Here is a 25,389-nt window from a genome sequence, read left to right on the forward strand (position 1 = left end):
CGGTTGGCCTCCTCTTTCCACGGCTCCGACCTGGCGGGCTCTGCTATACGGAATATTGATTCTCGTCTCGAGACAAAATCTCGCTAAGCCAGCAAATTGCCTTCTCTCCTTGTGGCCCTCGTCATGTCTCTCTTTCTTCATCGTATCTTCGGCATGCTGCGTACGAGTATATACGGGTAAGAGATCGGGCGCAGCCAGCTGTCCGGCTTCTTCACTCCACTCTCCTTATTTTTCAACCAGAGAGGGTCACGGGGCCAAAGGTCGACGCCGGCCTTGTCGCAGCTTATTTTTCACGCATTTGTCATCGGCAGTTTAATTTCCGTTGTTTGCCTCACTGTATCGTATGCACCGCGGTTGAGGTTGAGGTTAAGGAAAGACACCTTTGACACCCATCCCTGCTGTGTGCTCCGTGGCACCAGACGAACCCGTACAGCATCATGTGTCGGTTCCCGTGCGTATTATTTGATGAACTTGCCAGCGCGTTTCACGCAGATGATGGAACGGGCTGGTGCTGCCCCTGATAAAGATTGGGAGTTTAGCCGTTGTGAAGATAAAGCGTTCTCTATCTTTATCCGCCTGCAAGATGCCGCTAGTCGCGGCCGCCATCCGCCACTGGCCCCACAATGTACAAACGAACGGCCATTCCCGAGGTGCAGCTTGGGGAACGTTTTTTGAAGCGATTTACAATAGCTGACCTTGCACATGATAAGCTTCTGCCGTCGTAGATGCTCACTATCGATGCGTATTTAGTACGGTGTAATCTGCTAATGGATTGCCACTGATATTGCCAAGCGTCTTCATGTGCTATCTATCTATTCATCACGGCCCTGATTGTAGGAACTTTACAATACGAATGCTATTCTGAAGCTGTATCAGCCAATCCACTATCGAAGGATTTCACAAGTCTTACTTATTCTTTCTTAATTAATCTTACGCAACAGCACCTATCCGCAATCCAAAACCATGTTCATCTTCTACATATTCCCTCTCATTTATCAGCTGCATATTATCACATGCACTGCAAGATATTCTTCCAATGCTGCCCCCCACGCGCTCGACCAAACTCTCCAGGGTAGGCCATGACATAAGAAAAGGCCCCGATAAGATAGCGAGCATCTCCTGGGTAGCGCCATCGACGCTAAGACTCCCGAGCTGCATCAAGTCATGTCATCGCCAATCAAGTGAGCCTCGATATATGCAGCCTGTTTATTTCCCATCGCCGCAACAGCCCTTCGCTCGCCAACTCAGCTGCTGTTCATCCTCGCCCGCTAGACGCTTGTAGCTGTACATTTCCTCCCTTCCAGGCCCAGATGCATCCCGCTCTGGCCTTCAACCCCCCGCCTCCAACCCACCAGACGACGCGATGAATCGCCTGCCTCCCGAGATCGTCGACGCCATTCTGCTGCAATGCGTCGAAGCAGGCCCCAAGAACTCCATCCTCGACCTTCGCCTCGTGTGTCGAGCTTTTGACCGGATCCTTAAGCCTTACGCATGCCGTACCCTCGAGCTTGAATTCTCGCGCCTTAGCAAGACCAGCCGGCTTGGCCGACCTCGGACCGATGCTTTGCAGACGGTTGGGTATCACTGCAAGAGCCTCTACATCGACTTGATGGTTCTTCGCGATGAAAGTAAGATTCTCAGATATGATCAGCGAGGAATTCGCCTGGCTAACTGGGCTCTGCGTCTGCCAGTGGAAGTCGACTTTCTAAACACAGTCTTTGCTCGCGTTCCTTGGATGATGGACTTTTGCCAATCCCTCCAAAACCTCTACTGCATGGGCGAGATGTCGTTTACCGAGCAGGAATACTACGATGCTATCGAGGCCCTACTCTTCAACTGCCGTGAGGTTGAGCGGCTGCGACTGAGCCTACCATTTCAACTGGTCGGCCGACACTGTAACGCCGCAACCATCATCCTTGCCAATACCTTCAAGGCGTTGGCTTCGCGCCCAGAAGAAGATTCGGCTTCTATGAAGGTCTTGGTACTGGAGAATGTCACCGACATCGCTGTATGCCATCTCTGGATGAACCCTAGCGATGTGATGAATATCATGCGCACCGTGGCCGTGTTGGAGCACCTAGTGATTGCCCTCCGTCGGCACGAAACGGATCCGCCGCGTGTGAGCATGTTTGGGTCGTGCTTCTGGAACATTATTGAGCATGCACAGCACCTGGTAACCTTGTGCATAATTGGCATGGAGCATGACGATAGACCACCTCGAGGACTGAAGCAGACGAGGTTCTATCAAATGCCCGTTGATGAGTGGAGAGCACGTGTGCTGCCGCCTCCCCGTATCATGCTTGAAAATCTGACTAGTCTGGAGCTGAAGCGAGTGGAAATCTCTCCAGACGTGTTTCAACGGTTCGCTGAAGCATTTGGAGCCCTCATGGAGGAGCTGTACCTCAACGAAGTGTACCTGAAGACGGAGCAATCGCGCGACTGGAACGAGAACTCTAAAAAAGTTCTGTGGGTTGGCATCGCTAATCAGCGACCCGAAGAGGATGACAGCTGGATGGCCATGATGCTGCGTTGCACCATGCCTAATCTGCGCATCTGCCGAGCGTCGTTCCTCGCCTACGACCTCTATATCAGGGAAGACGTTAATACCACTCCAGAATTTGACCTCGTTGACCCTTGTGGCCTCGCTCGCAGCCTCTCCCAGCGTTTTGTTGAAGTTGTCATGGGAATTTGCCAGCCTCCCACACCGTCTGGAGAGCCTGTTGAATACCTGCCTCAAGACTCGAGAGAAGATTACCTCCTCCACCGAGTCACAGACAGACCGGGGGTTGTGCGAGTGACAGACTATGATACCAACGCGTATCAGACTGCCGTGGAAAACACCACGTCAGGATGGCAGAAGAGCATCGATGGCGTCTTTACAAACTGTAATCCGAATACTCTCGATGAGCTGCATTATATTGCTGAGACGGCGTGTCAGGGTATGAATGAGATTCACAGGCGCCGCAATGAGTGGACGGCCGGGAATAGCCTGGCGAATGAGTATACCCATAATCTGTTGACAGGGGTGGATGATCCGTCTGCCCAGCTGGAGTTTTTGACTGAAGACCAGCCCTCTAATGATAGATAGTGTATGGTCATGTTGCTTTGATAGCTTAGGTTTGCTTCTGCATAGTATCGGCGTCAAGGGAAGGAAATGGGATGGATAACATGGATCTTTTTAAGCTTGCTACAATGCCAAGGAGGGAAACGCGCCTTCTTGGTATGTCGGATTTCGTTGGCAATGTTGACTGCTGAATAATATCATACAATCGTTTATACGATGAATCGTCATATCAAGGCAGAGAATTCTGTTACATGCTCAAATGAAAGCGGGTGGTAGTGTGATATACCTATGTTTCTGACGCTTTGCTGGTTTACCAAGGGTAAAACAAAAATTCTCACGTATATTGCGTTGAGCCGATCCAGATTGAATAGACGTAACGAGACATTATGAATCACAGGTTCTACTTTGTGAATAGGGCATATATATATCTCCTGTTGCCCACACTTGACAAGTCATGTTAAACCTCGGTATGGTGAAAATGCCTGCACTTCATCGATTCATGTAAGCCCTCTGTAGTGCCTAAAGCAAGCCGCAGTTATGCACTCCAAGCTATTGGTTCTTACGTGTTGGCGGTAGCTTCTGCGAAATTGGTATGATTTTGCTAGATTAAATGACAAGAGGATGTTCCCATACCGAAATGTTTTCCCTCATCTCCCAATTATTTATTTAGAGTGAGCTAAATGTTCCCCTCTACTCGACATAGATAAAAATATATCTTCTCCCTTTTTATAAGAAGACGGAAGATAAAGGGAGAAAGCTGAGCTAGCTTCCGTAAAAAAGGGGGGAGAGGGATGAGTGCAAGACGAGCTCCGAGAGCAGCCAACCAGCTGCCTAGCAAGGGAGGACGAAGATAGCTGCAAAGTACATGTAAGGGAGCTGAGCTTTCTCACCTAATATGTCTCGGAAGCTGCATCTCCGCTGCATCGCCCATCATGTTATCCTCGATGTATCCGACCCAAGGCAGCGTAATGTGAGACATGACTTGGAAGAAGGAGCAAGTCGAGGTTGATGAACAAAAGTACATGCATATAAATATACATATACAGGACAAGGGCGTGTGCCCCTTTCTTGTTGTTTTCGCGCATTTACCCCCACGATATAAACGTGTTTTCCTTCATTATCTGAAGACAAAACCTGAGACTATAACCCTCTTTTTTCTTTTTTTTTCTTTCTTGAACCAGCAGCTATGCTTCTGTTTAAGCTTCTCTTCTGCTTTTTTGCGACGTGTGTCGCTGCTGCTCCCGCTGAGGAGATTCCCGTGGCTCCCCTTGTCAGTTGTTCGTTTCTTATTGTATAATCTTAATGTTACTATTTCCATATTAACAAAAGAATCCCAAGGTAACATTGTATCGGGATCTTGGTTGGACCGGAGACCAATTTGATGTACGGAGCAGGAGCACCTGCGTAAAAGTCACCGGCTCTCTGTATGTACTTCTCCAAGACTGTTTTGGAATCCAAGCCCTTGAGGTTTCTAACTTGCAAAACAAAGCTATGGTCATGTGCAGTCTGCGAAACTGTGGCCAAACTCACCCCCTAATAGGTTTTGCACTCTATATTCGTGGGTCAACCTAAATATTCGATATCATCCTTTGCATTAGCTAACAAAACGTGTTTTTCTTGTTCCTATCTCTAGGACTAATACCTGCGATGAGGGCACTGCTATATTCTACGTGACTACATCTAACAGCCCCGTCAATATCCGTCGCAACACTGACGTACGGTCGGTCCTCTGTAAAGAGATTCAGAAATAATATTTGGCTGGGAAAAGTGGTTTTATAGCCAAGGCGTGGGCTCTGGATGAAATGGGACTCTGCTTTCCCCAATTGGCGGGTTTGAAACGAGGGAGAGAGACAGTTTGTTTATTATGAGACTCTCCTGGAATGACATAGCTTTTACGAGAAGATGAAGAGATGATGGAATACCAGTTACTCGTCTACTTAATTGCACCTATTCAGTGTACTTTCTCATCTTAATAGTGCAATCACTTGCACATAGCCAAGTGAATCTCTGCATAATCTCTGCAAACAACTTATTCTATTCATATTCTTTAGACTTTTCACTGAGCTACATAACTATGATCTTGCACCGTGAAGTGTAAAAGCGGGAGAAGAGAAGAATGAGAGTATCCGACGGGTTTACACACAACGTGTCTCGGGTGCCATTCAGTCCCGATGGCTCGCTGGTCTATCCGTGAATATCTCCCGCAAAATAACGTCATGTAAGACATTGGCAGTGAGAGGAAGAATTGTAGCTTATAAAGTCCGCTAGTAGGTATGTATATCTCCAATTCCTATGCAAAAGACATTGTCTCTCCCTAATTATAACAGCCACCAAGTTAGCATTGCTCCTTTTTTGAGTTTTGACCCCCATCAAACAGCTGCTATTATGCATCTCTCCCAGGTGTTTTCATGTATCCTAGCGACATCTGGAGTTGTAGCTGCTGCGGAATATGTTAGTTTATCCTCAATTTATGGGAGAGTTTGCGTCCTTTTGTAGTCATCACTACTAAATATAGAGGCAAGGCATCATTACATAGCGGGCGAGATCTATCAGGGGCTAGGCTGGGTATTTGGTCCCTCAACGAATGCTTAAGACTACCAGATAACGGGTAATTAATACTATTGATCTTTCATATAATGAATACCTGCTAATAGACAAGGACTGAAAGATATGGCCATGTCGCGTCGGGACAGACGTATGGGCCGTTTCCTGTAGCCTGCACTTTATACTCGTGAGTTTCGATATTCGGCCAACGATGTGTTATTACCCTGTGCCTCTCTTCTATAGCTAATATCATGTGGCTCGAAAGCGATGCCAACTGTACCGCTCCACACATTGAATTATTCACAAATACCAACAGCCCTAAGAACTTTGCAAGTCTGACGAGCCGATCAGTGTACTGCAAGTATCGCTAGAAGCGGATGGTCGTGCTGTCGCATCCCTTGTAAAGGGTTTTTGCCTTCATTCCTATGAGGGTGATATTAATCCCTACGGTTACTGTTCTTTTGAGAGAGGGAATATGGGTGCTGCAAACTCGCGTGTCTTGTATTGGGGGAGCTCAGGGTGGCGGCCTGAGTACTTTGACGAATGAAGTGGAAGAGACAAATACAGGCTACATACTTCAACATGGCTGACATTAATGCTATGTGTCTACTGGCTGTATGTATTGAGTCTAATGTTTATTCAGCTTATATATTTTTTCCTTGGAATCATCATACTTGATTAGCCTTACATGTGTCAATTGTTGTATCTGAGATTGGTATAAACACGACGCCTAGTTTCCTAGAGTGATGGTAATGCAACAGAATGGACTGGAAATAAGAAAAATTACAACGGACAACAAGGAGTGGAAAGAAGTGGATTAAATGCAAACTGTTGCCAAGAGTCAAACAGCAAGTATGTTGGTGGAACATTCCAAGAGAGAATACATGACACGGACACTCAATGATATGTCTCTGGCGGCCAGTCACCCCCCGAAGTTTTGCTAATTCATTTCACAGATATCATAGAAGAATACATGACGTGTGAAACATAGAAAGAGAATACTGGGCAGAGTAAATATAGAACAGTAGGTATATTATATGTCACATACGGCCGTTCCATAGTTGAAGGGGTTTAGTGTCCCTGTTTGCATATTCTGGAATATCTAGAATCACTAATAATTTCCTCGTCACATTCAACAGCAGATATGCATCTCAGTCAGCTACTTCTGGGCATTGTAGCCTCTGCTACTGCTGCAGTTGGCCTGACCATCCCCATCGGCCCCCTTGTGAGTTCTCGTTGTCAATATGCACATATAATCGCACATTCTCTAGTGAGAAGTATTAACAAATTAAAAAAAAAGGCAACAATCTATTCCGAGCCAAACTTCCAAGGAGAATCCTACGTCGTAGACAGAGTCGACGACTGTGTGCAACTCCCCGCCAATGTGTATGCTGTCCTTCCCCCAGATCACAATCATTCAGCAAATCAAAGTCCTAACAAGTCTACAGTATCGGCAATGTGAACTCAGTGAAACTTGAGGTGCCACCGAGCCCCTACTATGTTTCCTGTACACTCTTCTCGTAAGTTCCTGTCTTGATCCCCTAACCCGGTCCTTGTTTCCCTAGACACGTTTGGCTAATACTTTGCCCTTAGGAATGATTACTGCAGAAATCCGGGTGCATCGGCCATCTTTTACGCCATGTCATTATTTGACAACACCGTCATTCCTGATCCAAAAGTTCGGTCGGTTTTATGCACGATCTCTAGGCTTTTGCCTTGAGTGTAGAAGAAAGGGTTTGGCGGTACTCGTGAAGGACCCATTGCTTTTGTGTTTCACAAAAGGAGTTGGGAGAATTGGAACATTCCCCCTACACGGATTGATAGATAGATTTATTATGACTTTGTAAAGCTTATGCCTAGCTGTCTACTTGATAGTAGCCACGGAGGCGAGATACGGCTCGAGCTATCATGCCATCGGCAGGTCATTCGGCTACAGAAGAAGACTTTCAGTTCTACAGTCACAAAGACAAAAAGAAACAAACATTCTCACGTATGCTATGGATGCAAAAAAAGAAATGGTGATTCCGCCCGGGCTCGAACCGGGGACCTTTTCGGTGGCGTTAAACGTGTTAACGAAATGTCATAACCAACTAGACCACGGAACCAATCGTATTTCATGCTAGAATATACGCTATCACAGACCTTATTCCTACGCCCGTGAAGGTTTGAACAAGATGCTGCAGCATCGTAACATTTGGGGTGTCATTTGACATACTCGTATAACTTGCATCATCATCCAGCACATGATGCTCCTTTTTACACACTCCAAACCTCGCTTACAGTTGCTCGGGCAGAGCTTTGACTTTACTCGGGTCCGAAGCAGCTGCACGGGGTCACTTAATTCGATACAATAGCCCCCAAACTTCAGCTCCCGGACACCTTCAAACGTTCCCCCTCGTTGTGAAGTGTTCATCTAGTTTAGCCTTAAACTTACTTCTTCTACACGTCATCTGCACAATGCAACACGAATCCTACCCTCGGATCATCCCTTGATACTCGACAACACTCATGGCTTCGGAGCCGGCTTACACAAAGGCCACAGAGGAGCCGGTGCGATCTGGCCTTGGTCGGCGATGACTTCCGCAAACTTGACTAGAAGAAGAAATGAGGATTGAGGGGGAAGCCGGCGCTTGGATCGACTAGCAGTGTGTGTGTGCCGCCCAGCTGAAGTCACAGCTGCTTGGCCGTGACTAATTGGCAGCGTCGTAGGTATAGCTGTTGGGTGATGCCCGAATCTCTTCGGCGTCAATGCCACTGCTACTGCAGGCTTGGATGCTAGCGCAAAGTATACCGGGAACGAAAAAAGAAGGCTCGGGCATTTGAATGTCGCCGGGAAGAAGGACCATGGGGGAACTTGGATCATGACCAATTGCCCATTCTTGCCGGCGTCCGGACGTCGTGGGCGAGACGAAACAGGCATCAATCTTGCTCAAGCGGAGTGTTAGTGTACGAACTGGATTCCCCGTCACGCATCTCGGTGCAGATTGCCTAATGCTTCGTGTCAGCATCCATCTCACCTTGCTTCAATAGCTCAAGTGTCTTGATCAATCACAAAAATTCCTCTCACATGCTTCGCACAGCTGAAAAATCCAACACGCGACATGAAACAGTAAGCCGGGTGCCAGCTTGGCTCACCGACGATTTCCTTGACGAACCTTAGGCTCCTTCGGGGAGGTACAGCTTGAGGCCTACCAGTATTATCCAAGAGGCTCTTCTGCTCACCAGCCAATGGCTGGCTTGCGTCCAACTTCCCTAGATGCAGCTCTTACACGCGCATTCCAGAGCTTGCGTTAGGGCCGCTTCATCCTTCTGTGGTTCTGATAGCCACACATATATGAGAGGCCTCTGATTGGACTCGAGGCACGCAAGCGTTTATGCATCAAAAGATTCGTAACATTATTGCATTAGCACAGTTCCCCCCTGCTCTGCTCGAGCTTGAAGGATTATCGGCATGTAGATACGGCGGTTTATTGCAGTACTTCACTAGCCGTTGCACATAGGCCGCTGGGTTCAGTTCGGTCCAAGTACAGTATCAGTCCCATCGGACTGCCAGCGCCGGCCATTGTCGAATAGCACTATCATCATATAAGTCTAATGTTTAAGTATATAATAGCTTCAAGCTGGGGGAAATTAAAAATGGAAATAAAATCCAATAGTACCAGCGCTTTTGGAGGGGAAACTCACCTTTACGTCTTTTACATAGGGCTGTGCACGGTGCTGATGACATTTTGCTCCGTGGTGGATATCGTCAACGAGTAATTCGAAGGACTCGTCCCCATTAGAAACGGCCGCGTCTCTGAGTGCTACATGCTAAATTGACGGCCGCAACGAATATAATAATCAAGTTCCACCGAAATGAAAATCCACCAAAGAATCGCAAATGATCGGCTTAATCATAGGTGCGAAGGGAGTAATTCTCCGTGTGCATCCGTATACCGGTCTGTTTCATGTAAATGCGACACTCCGATGTGCAAAATTCAAAATCCACGTGCTGGGATCATATCTGTAAGAAACAAATGCATGACAAGAAGAAGGTTTCATCTTGAGCGTTTTGACCATCCGCAATGGCCCGGCGTTGTGGGGGAAAGCGGGCCAAGCCTGATTGACACGAATGTGTCTATCAACATGAGACTTGTATCCTCCGAGCATCCCCGCGAGAATTTGTGCCATTACCACTTCGTACTGTACTGTAGATGGTAAAAGAGACAGCGTAGATTAAAAATAGAATCAACAGGTATGCGCCGTAAGCCTACAAGTGTGCCGATGGAGCGACTAGTTCATGTACGGCTAATCTCACCAATGTCTCTGATGAAAAGTTGCTCGAAGCAAAACGATAAGAATGTCTTAACCTTGGATGGTGCAATTTGGGAGACCGTGATGATGGATAAGCCGGGAAGCACCTGTTATAAACGGCTGTCCATCATTGGCCTCTTTGATTTGAGCATGAACCAGCCATATCAAAGTATCCATATGTTCCGTCACTCTGGTTTCAAGATCCCAAGCCGCTGCAAGCACTGCTGCTAAACGAAATGCCACCCGGCAGATCTCCTCTGTTTATCCGCCTCAACCGGTGGTCTAATGTCTTCCGGCAGAAGGATTAGATGCGTGCAAGAAAGAGCACGGAGGCGCAGGTGTGGGATGGTGCGGGACGCGAGGAAGCAGTTTAATTAACCCCCCAACTCACTGCAAGTGAGCTTGTCCCTGACTGGCCAATCCCTCAATTGCCGCACCGTGGCTGTTCACTTGATGAGAGATGGTTGATGTGCTGGCACTCATGCCCACCATTCTTTCCAAGCTCTCTTTCAGCTCCAAGAGTCTTGGAAACGGGATGGACGGCACGGGTGACCTTTTCCTAAATCCGTCGCCTGATGGCCATCTTGATAGGTTGCATTGGAAAGCAAGGGTCAGCTTGCGCCCCTTGCAGACGTGGCACGCGAGGACGAGAAAAATATCAATGGTGTGCGCGAGATTCTGCGTTCTCTCAAGCTCCGAGAACCACTTTGCCACAGGAAAAAATGCTAACCACCAAAGCAAGGGTGAGCAGGTGGGAAAGAAAGAAGACCGAATCTCGCTAGAATTAGCGGTGAGTGGAGGAAAGGATGCAGAGGACGCTTCTCTCTCTCTAATTCATACGTGTTATCGCCCCCTTTTTGCTTCCCTCTTTTTTTTTAATCTTCTTTTTTTCCTTTCCCTTCCCGCACGTCATTCATTGCCCCGGTCTCTACTCCATAATTATCAAAACTTCTCCACACTTTCACCCAAGTGCTGTTTGACCCGGCTGGAAGAAAGACAAGAGTGTCAAGAAGGTGAAACGAAACGCCACCAGCCAGCAACGGTGGCACATGATCGCATGGAGCAAGGGTTCACGAAGACGCTAGAAGAGGTTCCTGGCCATAAAGCAGTGGAGAAGCGGATCCCTTGTTCGACAAAGTCTCGCTAGTCGATCGCTCAAGCCACTTCGCGATGGACGGCCTCTCCCGTGATAAGCCAGCTCCACGCGGAATGGGAGGTCAGAGTTGCAGCCAGACAGGCCGGATATCTCGCTGCAGGCATATGCAGAATTTTCTTTTCTTTTTGCCTCTCGAGTGTGATGATCGCTATCTGCAAGACACCCAAATCTTTGTACCATTCAAACCAAGCCGGGGGTGTTAGTGACATGCACCTCACAGGTTATTACCCACACTTATCAAAAACGTGCCCAAGCAAGTGGGCAGTTTTCCCAATTCTGCATTGGATGCGGCGGGCATAAAGAGCACATCGGCCGATGTAAAACGCCTTCTATACGTCTGAAAAGGTAATCGGAGATGACTGCTTCGTGTACTCCATATTTTGGTACACGGTGCTGGGCGACTTGAATCCTAGACAAGCACTCACTAGAGGCAGATTATGAGCGCGCCGAACCTTTCCGCCATGGCTGAAGCACTCTGGAGAGCTAAAAAGTAAAAGAAGCTACTCCTCATATCCCGCCTCTGCAATGTTGAACTGATCGACGGGAAAATGAGCTGTGGCGTTTGCAAGTGCTTCAGATTTCCTAGCGGGAATAGCTAGACTCTCGTTAGCTTATGCATACTCATACGAACTCGTGCTAGTAGCAGTAGCAATACTCTGCAAAGTACTCGTACGCTGTAGCCCAGGACGTGATGCCAGCTCACTCGCTGCTCGGCGGTTCTTTGGACCACTTAGGTGACGGAGACAGACGCGCCAGGATACGGGAGGAGCTTAGTCTTGAACGGTGGCTGCGGTGGTGGCTGTCGTCCATGTTCGTGGCTTTCCTCGATTGCTGGGGTAAGACGCGGGTGAAACAGGCGTCTATACTGCTTCCAACAACGGTTGGGTTGCTCTGCTGGGGTCATTGCGCCGAAGCAACACAGCTGATCTATCGATTCGGGCGCCAAGTACGAGCACTAGCTCGAACCGCCTCGAGACGAACAGACGCCATTAAGCGTTCAGCCCGCCGTCATCTCGGCGCATTATTCTTAGCGATAGAAGAGAAAGCCCTTCTTATCCAGCGGTGGGTCGTTCCACGAGCGGATACCTGGAGAAGAACAAGAGAGCGAGATGCAGCTTGAGCGCCACGGGTAAACGCAAGTCATTTATTCTCACAGTAGTACGCAGCACCGAGAGCTCTATGTTGGCTTCCGAGACTCGCAGCTGCCGACGTTTCTTGCATTGCATCAAAGAATCCTATTGAGTGGTGTCTGTGCTGGTACTCGTAGTCTCAGAAAGAGAGATTGGAAACGAGACTGATGACCTTTGTCGGTGATATGCTTGCATTCGTGATAGCAATACTGCAGTAGGCAGGGTGTCAAAGTCGTATTCCGGTGATATCCAACAATGGATGCTGAAAAAGCAATAGAATCCAGGATCCCTTTGTTAAACGGCTTTCCATTTCGATATTAATTTGTCCATCCCCGTATGAATTTTGGTATTACGGAGCAGAGACGTGTGGAATCACTTATATGATAGAATCGCAGCCCGCTTTGCTATCAACCAGCTCAAGTCGAGGGTGAGTCAAGCCTTCAGAAGCTTGAGATGGAGGTACCTTGCTGAGGAAGAAACCATTGGAACATTAGGCAAGAAAATACTTCTGGTCCCTTGCATAGTATGCTTCCGGGTTTGCCGGTCTAGCAACTGAGAGGCGTGAGAGGATGGATAGCTGTATCCAAGGCGTGTCCTTGTAAGCGCGGCCGCAGCTCCAACCATCTCCTCTGCGGGTTAAGACTCTCAAAGCCGAAGTTCCAATTCCGGTCAATAGAGGGAAGGCGCTCTTGATTTGGGCCGGACTCGTTTCCCTTGTGCAAGCATTTCCCTTTTTCTGCCTTATCCTGTCTTTGACCCCGGATGGCGATGGGCCAATGCATGTATGTCTGAGTACACCGGCCCCTGCAACCGATTTGGGTGACCGAGAGAGTCCGATCCGACCTGCTTGCGTGCGAGAGATCGAGTGCCCTTGCATGCGTACCTGTATACGAGTACATACAGTCGCAGGCAACTGTAATAAGCACGGCTAGCGATGCAGACGCCACAACGTTGAGGTGATATGGAGGGATTGATGCTCGATAAGTCTGCAGCGAGCAGGTGGTGGGTAGCAGCACTTACGGGTACGGTGATGCTCGTATGCTGGTGGTCGCATGCATTGCCGTCACGTAGCGATGCAAGGGGCAGCAAATAGCCTCATCCCATGATACAGCGGCTGGGATTGCGTGAAGCTGGACAGATTTTGATGGGTTGAAGTCAATTGGGGTGCATGGCGATGTACTCGATACCGGTGATACAGAGGAGGAGGTACCTCTGGCGATGCTCAATGTTGCTGCGACCCTCTCCAGGTGCCACTTGAGATCAATTGATACATTGACTACTAGTACATGTACTACGAGTTTAGGTGAATGAATTACATCGCACCTGCAATAGGACGACTTGAGCAAATGGTACCAGTGCCACTCCCTCCTGGTATCTCAATATCAAGTCTTGCAGTACAGTAAAGTACGTACAGTCATTGCCTCAGGCAGCACCGACCCCAATACCAAGACACAATTGAAAGTACCCGACTGTACGGAGTAAATACGACACATATCACAATCTAGACTCAGTCGAGACAGCTCCAGGAATCACTCGGCCGCCTGCTCTTTTTGGGGCTGGCCATCCGAAGCTTGGGCTAAGATTGCCCTCAATGCGACTGTACAGGACAGACGTCAGACAGAACTGCCGGCCCGGTCCTGGGGTGAGATTCTGTGCCTGGTTCCTGGCCCTAGCCTGGGCTCGCTGGTAAACGGACTTTTGCTGGTACGGCAAATGGAGAGAAGTGAGAGATTCGGAGTAGAAGGAGAAAGGGCCGCGACGGGTCTATCTTGGTGGAATGCGGCGTTCGGGGCGAGGCGGGCAATTGTCACCCAACAGCATCAATCAATCAATCTACCTGCGAAACTTCTCCTCATCCTCCCGTGACTGCGTGGCAAGGCGGCATCCAACCGACACGCAACGATCGGCCGCTCTCAATCCGTCAATCCTCCAGCTTCCTCCAACCAGAGGCCGTGGCCGAGACGCTCATCCCTCGAGCAGCCCATTCGAGTCAGGACTGTGCTGTAGTGCCTCTGACACGTCTGCGAGATGCGCCACGTTTCCCTGCGGCTTGACCAGGGGGCCAGAGGCTAGAGGGGAGAGGTCAAGGATCAGGTCTCGCTCGTCGAGACCCCACGCGTCCGCTAACCCCTGATCATCCCCGACAGCGACCCCAAAAAAGGGCCAAGAGGTCTCAAAGGGGAGGCACCTGATGGAGAGCGACTTTGTTCGTCTTGCGCGGGTGATGGCGCTGCTATTGTTGCTGAACCGCGGCGTCGACTAGCCAGCCGGAATGAGAAAGATATGCCGTGCACACCCACTCACACCCAAGGCTGACGAACCATTCATGTCTTAATGGGTTGCGTTGCGTCCATGGCGAGAGGAGCTGCTCAATGGCTCAATGGCTCAATGGTCTCGTCTGGGCGAGCTAACACGGCCACCAGCTGAGCACACTAGCAGTTCTTCCGCCTCTGGCGATGGCAACATATTGACACCACTACGACCTACTGTACGAGCGAGCATGATCCCCTTATCATTCTACTTGTATTATTACGTAGGATCAAATATTACGAGTACCAGCAGCACAGCTACGCATACTACTGTGTGTACTATTGCTGCCTTCTCCGTTTCCCATACTCTATATGGAGTAGTCCCTGCGGAACAATGCTCCGTATTCTATATACAAAATTCACCGTGAAGACTTTTGAGCTGTTTTGCATTGAACCAGGGCTGTCGTGTGGATCGCGGGTGGGCACTCGTCTTGCACCCCCCTGGTCCCTTCGCCTGCGCACCTTGACACCATCCACAGAAGGTGCAAAAAAGGTGTCATGGTCTCCAGTTGGGTGCATATTTGTACATGCTTCGTACTGTCTATACGGAGCACTGCACCATGAGAACCACCTTTACCACTACCGGTACATGCACCCACGCCCGCATGCGGCTCCTTGAATTGGCATATACACACTTGTATTAGTATCCCGCCCACCCGCTTCTTGAGATAGCCCCCTTCTCCTCCTCTGTTTCCTGAGGGCACTTGTACTTGGACGCTGCTGCTTCCAAGTACTCGCTCTTTGTTTGGGTCCATACAGGGTTGGAATATGATTCTCGAGCCTTGAGCGTGAGTTGATCATTCGCTGGCTTTGCGTACTTTTATATTTGCAATTCATCTCTCAGCTCTTTCCGTCGTCTCGGAAGAGCTGTATTATAAACGACACACCAGAAAAGAAAAGAAAAGAAAAGAAAAGAAAAGAAAACAGAAGGGGAAAAGCTAATCAGTGGGCACTAGCTGCCATTCGCTATTTCTTCTTGACCCTTCTTCTACTACAGAAAGGGAAACCGATCGCTTTTCCATTCAACGTATTCGATATCAATCACTTCTTACCGTTATCATTTATTCGGAATACTCGGCACTGTTCCTACACTTGGAAAAGAAGCTTGCTTGGGTAAACCGGGTCAAATCTCAGGTGGCCAATTCATTCAACGGCGACATCGAGAAGGAGGTCCCTCTGAATCAAAGCCGACATTCGCTGCCCCTGAAGTAAGAAAAGAGGATCCAGGATATATACAGAGTCGTCCGAATGGCCTTGTGATACCGGCATACCGACGCTCCCAGCCAACCTTCCAGCTCTGGTATCGCCACTCAACCACTGCCACCACTCTACGAAACGCGCAGCGGAACAAAACAGACAGCATGTCTAGCTCATCTTCTTCACACGAAACCGTCACAATCGTTCTGGCCACAGTCATACCATCCGTATTCCTTCTTCTTTTGGCAGCCGTCATCTACCACCGAGTTAGAAGACGAAAGGCTCGATTCCGCAACCGAGGAATCACACCGATTGACGATGAAGAGATTGAATCTTGGAAGATTGATCGGACCCACAGCGTTGACGACGATGAGAAGCCGCCCGATTCTCCCAAATCGGCTGTAACCGAGCCGAAGCGGGTTCATCACTCTCATCATGCAAGCACATCTATTGGTTCAGTAAAGTCATCGAGCGTCATTGTTTACCAAAATCGGGTCTCGGAAGACAAGCAGCCTTGGTCTCCTGTTCGGGGGAAGCAGAGCATTGATATCCCTCCAACACCAGTCCTTGCACGAGCACCAAACTCTCGGCCAGGCCTAACGGACGAGACTGTTCGGGGTGACCAGGCTTACGTCAATGTAAAGCGTACCCCATCGGCGCGTCTGTCCAAAACCAACTCCCCTCGTCATGCTCGGACCAAAAGTTCACGGAGCACAAGAAGCAGCTTTGGTTCCAGCGCTAAACGTGAACAATGGTACAGCCAGACACCAGAGGGCAACTCACCTCGGCCTTCCGCTGATATCTATTCCAAGTCGGCGACGGCATCACGCAGGGCGACCATTTCAACACCGGCCAACCATGTTTCTCGTCAGATCTCTACCGATGATGACGTCCCCTTGACTGGTCTATCACCACGACCAGTGGTGCTCAGAGCCGAAATTGGGCGCGCCATAGGATAAAACTCATCATCGTCAGTCCAACTCAATACACTTTTGAGTACGACGAATGAGGATGAATGAACTTTGGATATTGATTTGCTTCACTCACTGAGACGAGTGAGAGAAATATACGTTCTGACGGCCACCTATGTGGAGAATATGACAGTGATGACTGTTTGTTCACACTTCTTGGGTGTAAGAGGCCTCGTCCGTGAATTGTCGCAGACTCACGGCGGGTTCCTTCCCACACACGTTTTTTTCATTCTTTTTATTTTCTATCAGCGTTACTCCGTACCCTTACTCTTCCTTTCGCATACGCAGGTGTCATCACTCCTGCGGAGGATCCGTGTGCCAGACACCTTTAGCCGCTTCATTGGTAAGCGGCAACAAATGCAGGCTGAGCCTTGATTCTTCCTTTTTTCCTAGTATGATTTATTTGATATATGACGGATATACCCACATTTTCTTATGTACCATGAGCAGGCGCATATCACTGCCATGGAGGTTTTTATTACATGTTGTTTTGAGGCTGGAATATGAGAGAGGAAGCGGAGGGATATGAAGGCATGAAGACATGCTGGAAAAGGTTATGAGTCCTTTGACGCGGGACGGGTTGACCGGGGAATGGTAGTGAGGTATGCTCGGAAGGAAGCAAATACACGAGAAAATACTATAGCCAAATTGACCACTCTGACAAGAAAAGAAGCCTCATCTGTATTTGAATCTGGAAGTGAAGTAAACTCATGACTGCATTTTGAAGCGTTGCTAGTACCATGTACCACGAGCTACGGCAAAAGTAAGCGGCGGCCTTAGTACGGGGTACATGCGACCTGGTGCAAAACCACTTAACGCGCGCCACGGCGGGGGCAACGCGTCTACTAAGCTTAACCTCAACGTGCCTTTTCTTTTTCGACTTTCTGCTGCTCCATACTCCATCTATCTCGACTTGTACAGACTTGCACCGCAGTAATCCAGGGTTGACGCGCTCTTACCGGATCATTTCATACGTCACAACTGCTTGGTCTGATATCTCAGATAAAAGGAACCGGAAATCTCTTCCTTTCCGCGGCGATACTGGCCTTCAACCTCCCCCCTTAGCACTCTGAGAAAACCCCAACAACGGCTTTACGACGCTTCTGAACGGCCTCTGCGTGTCCAATTGGTCCTACGGAAGTCTGCTGGATCTCGACTCCTTGTCTTACACGTTTTCTATTGAGCCTAATTTTGTGCCGAAGCTTTGCCTTGCCCTGTTTGCTGCTTTCTGTTTGAGAGGGCGGAGCGTGAGAGTGTCGTTTTTTTTTTAGGGGCCGTATCGGACTTTGGATCGGGCATTTCAAATTCTTCTCTTTTGGCTCTTCCTTTCTCACAACTGCCGATATTTTTCGACGATTTCCTTCTTCTTCTTTCACGATATATAAAGGCTTTCTGGGGGGATATACCACTTTTGCTTGTCCTTCTTTTTGGTCACCGGATTTCTACCCCGGCTTTCTCATACGCCACACATTAACCTCAACCAACCAACTCACTCATCTCATCCCACCCCATTCATTTCATCTCTCCCTAATCTCATTCCTGCCTTTCTGAATATACCCCTCTTTCATTATCCAAACGAAAAGGCAAACATGCCTCCTCGCAAATCTGACGTTCGGCCATTGACTCCTGTTGCCGCTGAGGAGGCGTCTCCCCCAGCAAAAGCTCCTCAGGCACAGGATAAGCAAGATAAACAGGAGAAGAAGGACAAGGATAAGGACAAGGGCAAAGGAGGAGAAGACCCAGTAACCATAGAGGTAAGGGTTTCTTTTTCTTACAATACCGTCTCTGTCGATGCTCTGCTTTAAACAGCTATAAGAAATATTTCCCGGCTAACATGTTTTGTTAGGACTTGAATCTTCCAAAATCCATCATCACAAGGTTGGCAAAGGGGATTCTGCCCCCGAATACACAGATTCAAGGCAACGCAATCCTGGCGCTGAGCAAGAGCGCCACCGTCTTTATTAGCTATCTAGCTTCACAGTATGTGTTTCATCGATCTCAATGATTTGCCCCTAGCTGCTACTTGCTCCCCCGGCATTCTCTATAATATGTCGACTAGGAGCATACTCTTCTTGCATTTGTCGAACTTCATATATGGTGTCATTCAAGGCATGGGGTGCTAACATTACGGCCCCATAGCGCCAACGAAAACACCGTCGCTGCAGGCAAAAAGACCATTCTTCCAGCTGATGTCTTCAAAGCATTGGATGACACTGAGTTTTCATTCTTGAAAGAGCCTCTTGAGGCTGAATTTGCCAGTACGTTTGCACAACCCCTCCACCCCTAGAACAAAAGACTCCTCTCGTCATCGATCTTCGCGTTTCATACACACAAGAAGATCGACCTCTGTGGATTGCTGCCTCATTCCTCTATCCTATTCTTTTATATCTTCTCTCTAACCTCTTTCCAGAATTCAACGCCATACAAACTGAAAAACGCACCTCTTACCGCCAAAAAGTCCGCGCTTCCGCTCCCAAGCACGGCCCTGGCGACGACACCGACATGGCCGACACAACCATTGCCTCAGAAGCCTCCGCCTCGTCCGGCCCGCGTGCTAAAAAGGCCCGCGTCGACCCTTCTGCCGGTGACGACGAGGAAGTCGATGCCATTGTCAACGAGGACGATGATGTCGACGACGATGATGATGATGAGAATGAGGGTGATGAAGACGCTCAGGATGAGGAAGATGATGAAGAGGCTGCTGATGAAGACGATGAGGAAGATGGTGGAGAGGGCGAGGCTAGTGGTGATGAGACGCAGGATGCGTTGGAGGAGAGGAGGAGTAGAGAGGAGGCGGATGAGGCGCTGGAAGGCGATGAGAGCGATTAAGTACGTAGATGGCGTGTATTCGAGCAAAAGGATGGAGTTGTGATGAAGCTATTCTTTTCTTTTCTTTTGGTCCCTAAAACGATAATATCTGGACCGTGATACGTACACCAAACTCTGTTGGAATGGGTACTGTAGGCCCTGAGATCTCCGATTCGAACAAGGCAGAATAACGAACGTCACGTCACGTCTTGCTTCAAATATCAGTCACGCGGACTTAGAAGCCTTCAGCCAAGACAAAAACTCAATCAAGCCATTCATATTTATTCCATCAACAGAGCTGAATCAGTAACATTCTACGCAACACCAAAATATACCCACAAATGAGCCGTCTGAGCAGACATTAAACGAAAGACGAGCGCAAATACAGCTATTCCAAGTCTCTGCAAAAATCTACAGACACAAGAGTGCAAATCGTCAAGGGAGACCATCAAGCCCATACAAAAAAAAAACCATAGAAGGAATCTCAATTTCTCTCATCAAGTGTGTTTGACGACTAACGCAAACCAAGTGGTATCAACATCAAACGCGAAACATGCCCCGCCAAAACATTGAGAATTAGCCGTGAAGAGATGCCAAGTAGGAGTTCCCTCCCTTCGTGAATACCGTTACAAAAAACACATAAAATCCCTGTCCAGAGAACACTCTGGACACCTGCTAAGAATTCGGCCGTTAAAAAATAAATAGAAAAGAGCAAAGATAGACATCAGAGAGCCATAGGCAATAAAAAGGTACAGGGTTCTTGTAAAACCACTGGCCCCAAAAGGGTGAAGGCAAGAAGAAAATGGGAGAGAGAAGCGAAGGGGGGAAAACAAAAAAAGAAAAAGCAAAAAGAAATACATCCTACCGACCTCCCTCCGACTCCTTTATCCTACCTGAGCCATATGCTGCGCATCGTTCAAAACGAGCCGCTGGCTCAAGAAAGCAAAAAGCCGCTCCAACCAACCTGTATGCTTGGGGTATCTGGAATACTGCAGGAGCTCGGTCCCAGAAATAAAAACAAAGCCAATGGAACCAACCAGTTCTCCAAACTAGAACGTGCAGAAAAGAAGAGCTGCAAGCAACGCAGTAACGTCTCATGCTTTAACAATATCGACTACAACAAGCCTTAGTTAAGCCAACCGCTCAGAGCGCCATGCCACATCAGAGGTGCACTACTGTTGCTGTTGAGGCGTCCACCACTGCTGAGATTGTTGGTGTTGGCCCGACCACGGTTGAGAGGCTGACTGCGCACTAGGCGTAGTTTGAGGCATGTATTGACGAGGTGTTTGCTCCGCACCGTACATGCCCTGACTGGTGCTGTATTGCATGCTTCCCATGCCGGGGAACTGCATGCTCGGCTGCATCTGGCTGGCACCGGTCTGGCGGAGCTGAGATGCCGGAGACTGGGAAGGATGCTGGGCCTGAGGCTGCGTTGTATAGCTGCTGTAGCTAGTTTGCGGCGTCTGGGGACTCTGAGACCACATCTGGCCCGGCTGTTGATAGCTATATCCAGCCGTTCCAGCGCCGATGCTACCGGTAGACCCTGCAGAAGGTGTTGGTTCGCGGATACTCAGCTTGGTTGTTAAAGGCAAAGGGGCCATACCTCTGATGGGAGCTTGACCGAGCGCGCTTTGCGCATTGATGGACTGGGAGTATGGGGCCGCAGTCATCATCATCTGTGGGCTTTGAGACGAAACAACGCCGGGCTGGGCTATGCCAGCAGCGCTGGTGTGAGGCGAATTCGTCGGTCGGCTAGTGGGAATAGTCGGGTCGGCCGATGCAGCAACGGGCTGTTGGCCGAGGGCGGACTGAGTAGGTTGCTCGTGTGGCCGACGCCAGATACCCTGAAGGTAGTTGTCGCGCATATCACGTTGCTGGTTCACCGATCGGTTGAAATCGGCGGCGTGATGGGCCTGCGAATGGATTTCCACCAGAGGGGAGGGCCTGGTCTGATCTTGGTACGGGGGTCCGGTGATCTCCTGTCGCGGGCCGCCCTTGACGATACCGCCATAGTCCCTGGATCTGCTGTCACTGAGGTCTGGTCCAACCGTTAATGCCGGCATTCTTGTCGCGCTTCCAGGTGCTCCCATCATACCTTGAACGAGGTGAGGCTGAGGCGCACCGGGGTACGGTCCAGGCGTGTTGTTATACACGATTTCCGTATGCGGGTTGCCCAGCAGAACGTTGTTCTGCGCTGCTTCGGCGGCCTCTCTGGCCTTGGCGGCTCCAGGTCGCTTCTCTCCAGCGGGATCGGCTTCGGTGAAGCCTTGCTTCCGAGCCTTTGTTTCCCAGTAATCGTCTCGGACTCGGCGGCCGTTTTCAATGACGCGGCTTCCAAACTGTCGGAACATGGACCGGGCGGTAACAATGGCGATCTGCCTGGATCGGTACGAGAAGGGCAAGATCTCCTGCTGAACAAGGTCATCCTTTTCGGCTTGGCTAGCGATTATCTTGTAGAGCGACCTATTCTTATTAAACAAGAGGTACGAGTCTCGGTATCCCAGGACTCGGGCGCATTCGGTAGCCAGCATAAAGAGCTTGTCTCCACGGTTTGGAACCAGGAATGTGCGACACCTGTATTGGCGGTTGCCAAGGAGCTGGCCATTGGGCATCACCTTCTTCTCACCAAACTCGTCCGTCTCACGCGGGATGTACTCGTCGCCCGAAGGGTTGAGCTGGTCAGTGGTATGATCTCGCACCGTGGGCAGCGCTTTGAGGGTCGTCTTGGCCGGCGCCGGCTTAGGAGGCAGCTGCGCCTGCGGAGTCGAGTAGGATGGCGTCGTCTGAGTCGGAATCGCAGGGTTTTGCGATTGAGGCGCTTGAGGAGGCGGGATGGCTTGAGGCACGGGTCCGCCCGGGGCTTGCCCGGGGGCCTCGGAAATGCTTCCTGTCGTTCGGGCCTTCATTGGTCTTATTCGTTTGGGCTGAAGATAGCGATCACCTAGAAAGCGAAAGATTTATAGTCAGCGCGCCGTTCTCCAACATGCATGAAGTTATTTAGTCTCGTCGCTTGGTTCTCGTCTCGTCGCTCCAAAGGCCATATGCTTGCGCAGCGTCGCACTGGGCTGGATGTAACATGTCAAGGATATCCAGGCCCTGTGAAACGCGGCGCAGGACTCCGAGCTACACAAGATCTTTCGCCGACATACCGTCATCGCCAGGCCGGTGAGAGTCGACAAGGTCCGGAGATCGATTCCGCTTAATACCCCGAGGCGGCGCGCTGAAGATGTCTAGGACGGTCGGCGGGTCAGCATTACAAAGGTGCGTAAAAAAGATGCTGTAAGAGGCGCGCGAGGCATTGTGAATGCGGTAGGGGAAGGGGATTGCAATGCGCAGCGCAAAAAGGCAGATCGCATGGTGATTTTTTTTTCTTAGAGACGGCGCGCAGTCAAGATCTGGCGGGGGAGGGGGGCCGACATAAGAGTTGAGGATGGAGGGGCAATGACATTGACAAGAGAATATATGACATGAGGAATGAACAACTCACCAGAGTTGAGGGCAGCGGGATTGATTGTCGCACCGTCGGCGCCTGTTGGTTGTGCGGAGTACATGACAAGAAGATCCAAACAAGCAGCAACGGCGGTGGCGGCAGCGCGGCGATGGCGGCGACGTGTCGTGAAATAGTTGGGCTGGCGAAGTTCCAAGGATGGACGGAGGTGCAGAAGAACGGGCTTGTCCTGCAGGTTGGCTTCCATGGGGGCGTGGATGGGTGTGGCGGGCAGTGGCCGGAGGCGAACCGAAGGAAACCAGCCGGATGGATAGACGGACAGGCAGCAGACGAGAACAGAGCAACGTGGTGTAGTGTAGCCCGAGTGCGGCGCAAGCCCAAGGCGGCTGCTTCAAAGCTCCAGTCCAGCTCAAGGTAATAATAGCTCGAGGCAGAGCAACGAGGCATGCGATGAAGAGCCGGCCATGGCTGCGCAGACAAAACAGGCACAATACACCTTTATTTTCTGTGATGGTTGATATCGCGGGGAGGGGGGCCAGTGGGCTGGATTGGGGGGGTAGAAACAAGGGAAGGGGAAGGAACTTTTCTCGTTCGTCTTGTTACCTTGTATTCAGTTGAGTGCAGTCCAACAAGCTGATGGACGAGGAGCGCGACGCGTGTGCGACAGTAACGATGACGATCGCACCAGGCGGCAGTCAGGAAACACGAGCGGCGACCGACTTTTGTCTGCGGCGTGCGTGCGCGTCTCTGCGAGTCTGTTCTGCAGAGAGGCAATCGGCGATGGTTAGAAGCAGCGCGACTCGAGTCGACTCGGTGGAGACTCGCGAGAGGGCTGAAGAGTTGAGCGCAGCAGTGCAGTGGCAGAAGTACTACTAGTAGTAGCGTAGCGCAGCGAGGCACGACGCAAAACAAACAAAAGCGCAGACAGTCGCGAGGAGCTGGGGGACCTTGTGCCGGATGTGGGCGCGATGTCTGGCGGGAGGTTGTGTGCAAGAAGAGGGAGGGTGGTTTAGGGTGGTTATGGTGGTGGTGGTGGTGGAGATGGAAGAGGAGCTTTGTAATTGACGGGACAGTGGCAGGTAGGTATGTCGTACGTTAGCACGCTTCTCGCACGCTAGAGGTCGCAGAGACTTGCAGAAACAAGAGCGGGCTTGACGGGGCGGGGGAGAGGGAACAAGAAAAAGGCTGGGCCAAGGGTTGAGGGTGCGATGCGATGCTGGATTTTATTTGTGGATGCGCGGATGGAGGGCTGCAAGCGGATGGCGACGAATCATGGTTGGCTGCAAAGACGCAGCGGCTGGAGACTTTTTTCTCTTGTAAAAGAGGCGTTGGAGGGGGCGTGGGAGAAGAAAAAATTGGAACGAGTAGATGAAGGTGAAGCAAGGGAGGATGAAGTTTAAGGCAAGGCAACCCGGTTCAGCAGAGCATGGACGTAACTTGGCCCAGGTAGATGCCAGGTACTCGCAGGTACGGGGTACTGCAAGTGGCGCTTGTGCGATGCTAGCGGTACCTGTGGCTAAGATCAATGGTTGGATGGGTTGGATGGATGCTAAAAGGGCGGAATGACAGCACAGATGCAGCACAACGACTGAAAAGACGAGGATAATATACCGACTTATGTACGAGTAGTCCAGCAATGAATCATGGCTAGATGGAAAGATGGCAAGATGAGCGTCCCGGTTATTTCTGACGAGCCGGGGGTCTTGCTGCAGCTCAGCCGTGCGCAGAGTCAGTAGCATCCAAGCACGGGTTTGGGATTCGTCGGTACCAGTAGCATCAAAGAGGAGCATCCCTGCAGCTCGCCATCGTGAGCTGCTAGTACATACGAGTACCACTTATACGACATGCAAGCGTGCGAGGAATCGTCGTCGTCGTCCGTCCGTCCGCAGCAAAAATACCCTGCTGTTTGGAAAGCTGATATTCCCGGGATATAATGCTGCTTGAAAAGTGCTATTAGTAGCAACATCCTGTACAGTATTACCTCTACCGCCCCCAAGTTTAGTATCAAATACAGGTAAGGTAGTACCCAAGGCAGGTAATACAGTAATAAGCCGGTATGGATTCCATGTTACAACCTGGAATATACAATTCAGGTTCGCTACAGTAGACACAAAGAGACAATAGCCGTGTGCAAGTATAAGCTGATAAGGCGCATCAAATATTGATAATCCATCAATACCCCCGTTAGCCTCCGCTGGTTCGGCCAACCGCTGCCCTGTTCTCCGTAAGGCGTGCAGTCAAATGAACTCACTCCAGATATGCAAGCAATGCCCTCGAACCCGGGGCTCCAAAACACCCCTGCTGGCTCGCCATGGCACTCGGCAATAGTGCCTTGTTGGGAACTGCAGCTTCCGTTGATTGATCCTTCAGGTCAGCCTCTCTGCCCGCTTTGCTTCTGCTCATGGGATTTATTAATCTAAGTGAGTTTGGCCCTGTGTTTTACCTGCCCAAATAGATGCCCGGCCTCTG

At 50.0% G+C, this 25,389-nt stretch overlaps 9 protein-coding genes and 1 non-coding gene across 10 annotated transcripts; 8 read left to right on the forward strand and 2 right to left on the reverse strand.

Moving 5' to 3' along the window:
• Positions 1-1,363: 1,363 nt before the first annotated feature.
• On the forward strand, positions 1,364-3,088 carry M431DRAFT_79431 (hypothetical protein; the record flags this gene model as incomplete). Its single annotated transcript, XM_024922816.1, has 2 exons — positions 1,364-1,628; positions 1,692-3,088. 2 exons carry the CDS (start codon positions 1,364-1,366, stop codon positions 3,086-3,088), a joined length of 1,662 nt encoding a protein of 553 aa, XP_024777162.1.
• Positions 3,089-4,144: 1,056 nt separating this feature from the next.
• Positions 4,145-5,130, forward strand: M431DRAFT_505052 (hypothetical protein). Its single transcript, XM_024918568.1, has 4 exons — positions 4,145-4,334; positions 4,403-4,488; positions 4,554-4,622; positions 4,698-5,130. Exons 1-4 carry the CDS (start codon positions 4,251-4,253, stop codon positions 4,813-4,815), a joined length of 357 nt encoding a protein of 118 aa, XP_024777163.1. The 5' UTR covers positions 4,145-4,250; the 3' UTR covers positions 4,816-5,130.
• A 265-nt stretch (positions 5,131-5,395) lies between these two features.
• M431DRAFT_505053 (hypothetical protein) lies at positions 5,396-6,245 on the forward strand. Its single transcript, XM_024918569.1, has 4 exons — positions 5,396-5,515; positions 5,587-5,672; positions 5,733-5,795; positions 5,874-6,245. The coding sequence occupies exons 1-4, from the start codon at positions 5,450-5,452 to the stop codon at positions 5,977-5,979; spliced, it is 321 nt and encodes a 106-aa protein (XP_024777164.1). The 5' UTR covers positions 5,396-5,449; the 3' UTR covers positions 5,980-6,245.
• A 507-nt stretch (positions 6,246-6,752) lies between these two features.
• M431DRAFT_491720 (hypothetical protein) lies at positions 6,753-7,328 on the forward strand (the record flags this gene model as incomplete). Its single annotated transcript, XM_024916927.1, has 4 exons — positions 6,753-6,833; positions 6,909-6,994; positions 7,057-7,128; positions 7,202-7,328. The coding sequence occupies 4 exons, from the start codon at positions 6,753-6,755 to the stop codon at positions 7,326-7,328; spliced, it is 366 nt and encodes a 121-aa protein (XP_024777165.1).
• A 299-nt stretch (positions 7,329-7,627) lies between these two features.
• M431DRAFT_t60 lies at positions 7,628-7,713 on the reverse strand. The gene has a single exon. It is a non-coding gene; the product is annotated as a tRNA-Val (tRNA).
• A 2,373-nt stretch (positions 7,714-10,086) lies between these two features.
• Positions 10,087-11,386, forward strand: M431DRAFT_505057 (hypothetical protein). Its single transcript, XM_024918570.1, has one exon. It carries the CDS (start codon positions 10,383-10,385, stop codon positions 11,046-11,048), a length of 666 nt encoding a protein of 221 aa, XP_024777166.1. The 5' UTR covers positions 10,087-10,382; the 3' UTR covers positions 11,049-11,386.
• An 84-nt stretch (positions 11,387-11,470) lies between these two features.
• M431DRAFT_505058 (hypothetical protein) lies at positions 11,471-12,231 on the forward strand. Its single transcript, XM_024918571.1, has one exon. The coding sequence runs from the start codon at positions 11,749-11,751 to the stop codon at positions 12,175-12,177; it is 429 nt and encodes a 142-aa protein (XP_024777167.1). The 5' UTR covers positions 11,471-11,748; the 3' UTR covers positions 12,178-12,231.
• Positions 12,232-15,857: 3,626 nt separating this feature from the next.
• M431DRAFT_491724 (hypothetical protein) lies at positions 15,858-16,652 on the forward strand (the record flags this gene model as incomplete). The annotated part of the gene is made up of 1 exon (XM_024916928.1): positions 15,858-16,652. The coding sequence occupies one exon, from the start codon at positions 15,858-15,860 to the stop codon at positions 16,650-16,652; it is 795 nt and encodes a 264-aa protein (XP_024777168.1).
• A 1,275-nt stretch (positions 16,653-17,927) lies between these two features.
• On the forward strand, positions 17,928-19,796 carry M431DRAFT_342214 (hypothetical protein). Its single transcript, XM_024914419.1, has 4 exons — positions 17,928-18,418; positions 18,511-18,644; positions 18,804-18,922; positions 19,075-19,796. Exons 1-4 carry the CDS (start codon positions 18,254-18,256, stop codon positions 19,491-19,493), a joined length of 837 nt encoding a protein of 278 aa, XP_024777169.1. The 5' UTR covers positions 17,928-18,253; the 3' UTR covers positions 19,494-19,796.
• Positions 19,797-20,644: 848 nt separating this feature from the next.
• Positions 20,645-23,023, reverse strand: M431DRAFT_78433 (hypothetical protein; the record flags this gene model as incomplete). Its single annotated transcript, XM_024922692.1, has 3 exons — positions 20,645-22,413; positions 22,622-22,702; positions 22,960-23,023. The coding sequence occupies 3 exons, from the start codon at positions 23,021-23,023 to the stop codon at positions 20,645-20,647; spliced, it is 1,914 nt and encodes a 637-aa protein (XP_024777170.1).
• Positions 23,024-25,389: the final 2,366 nt, after the last annotated feature.

The sequence above is a fragment of the Trichoderma harzianum genome, assembly GCF_003025095.1.
Source record: "Trichoderma harzianum CBS 226.95 unplaced genomic scaffold M431scaffold_3, whole genome shotgun sequence".
In the NCBI taxonomy this organism is placed as follows: Eukaryota; Fungi; Ascomycota; class Sordariomycetes; order Hypocreales; family Hypocreaceae; genus Trichoderma; species Trichoderma harzianum.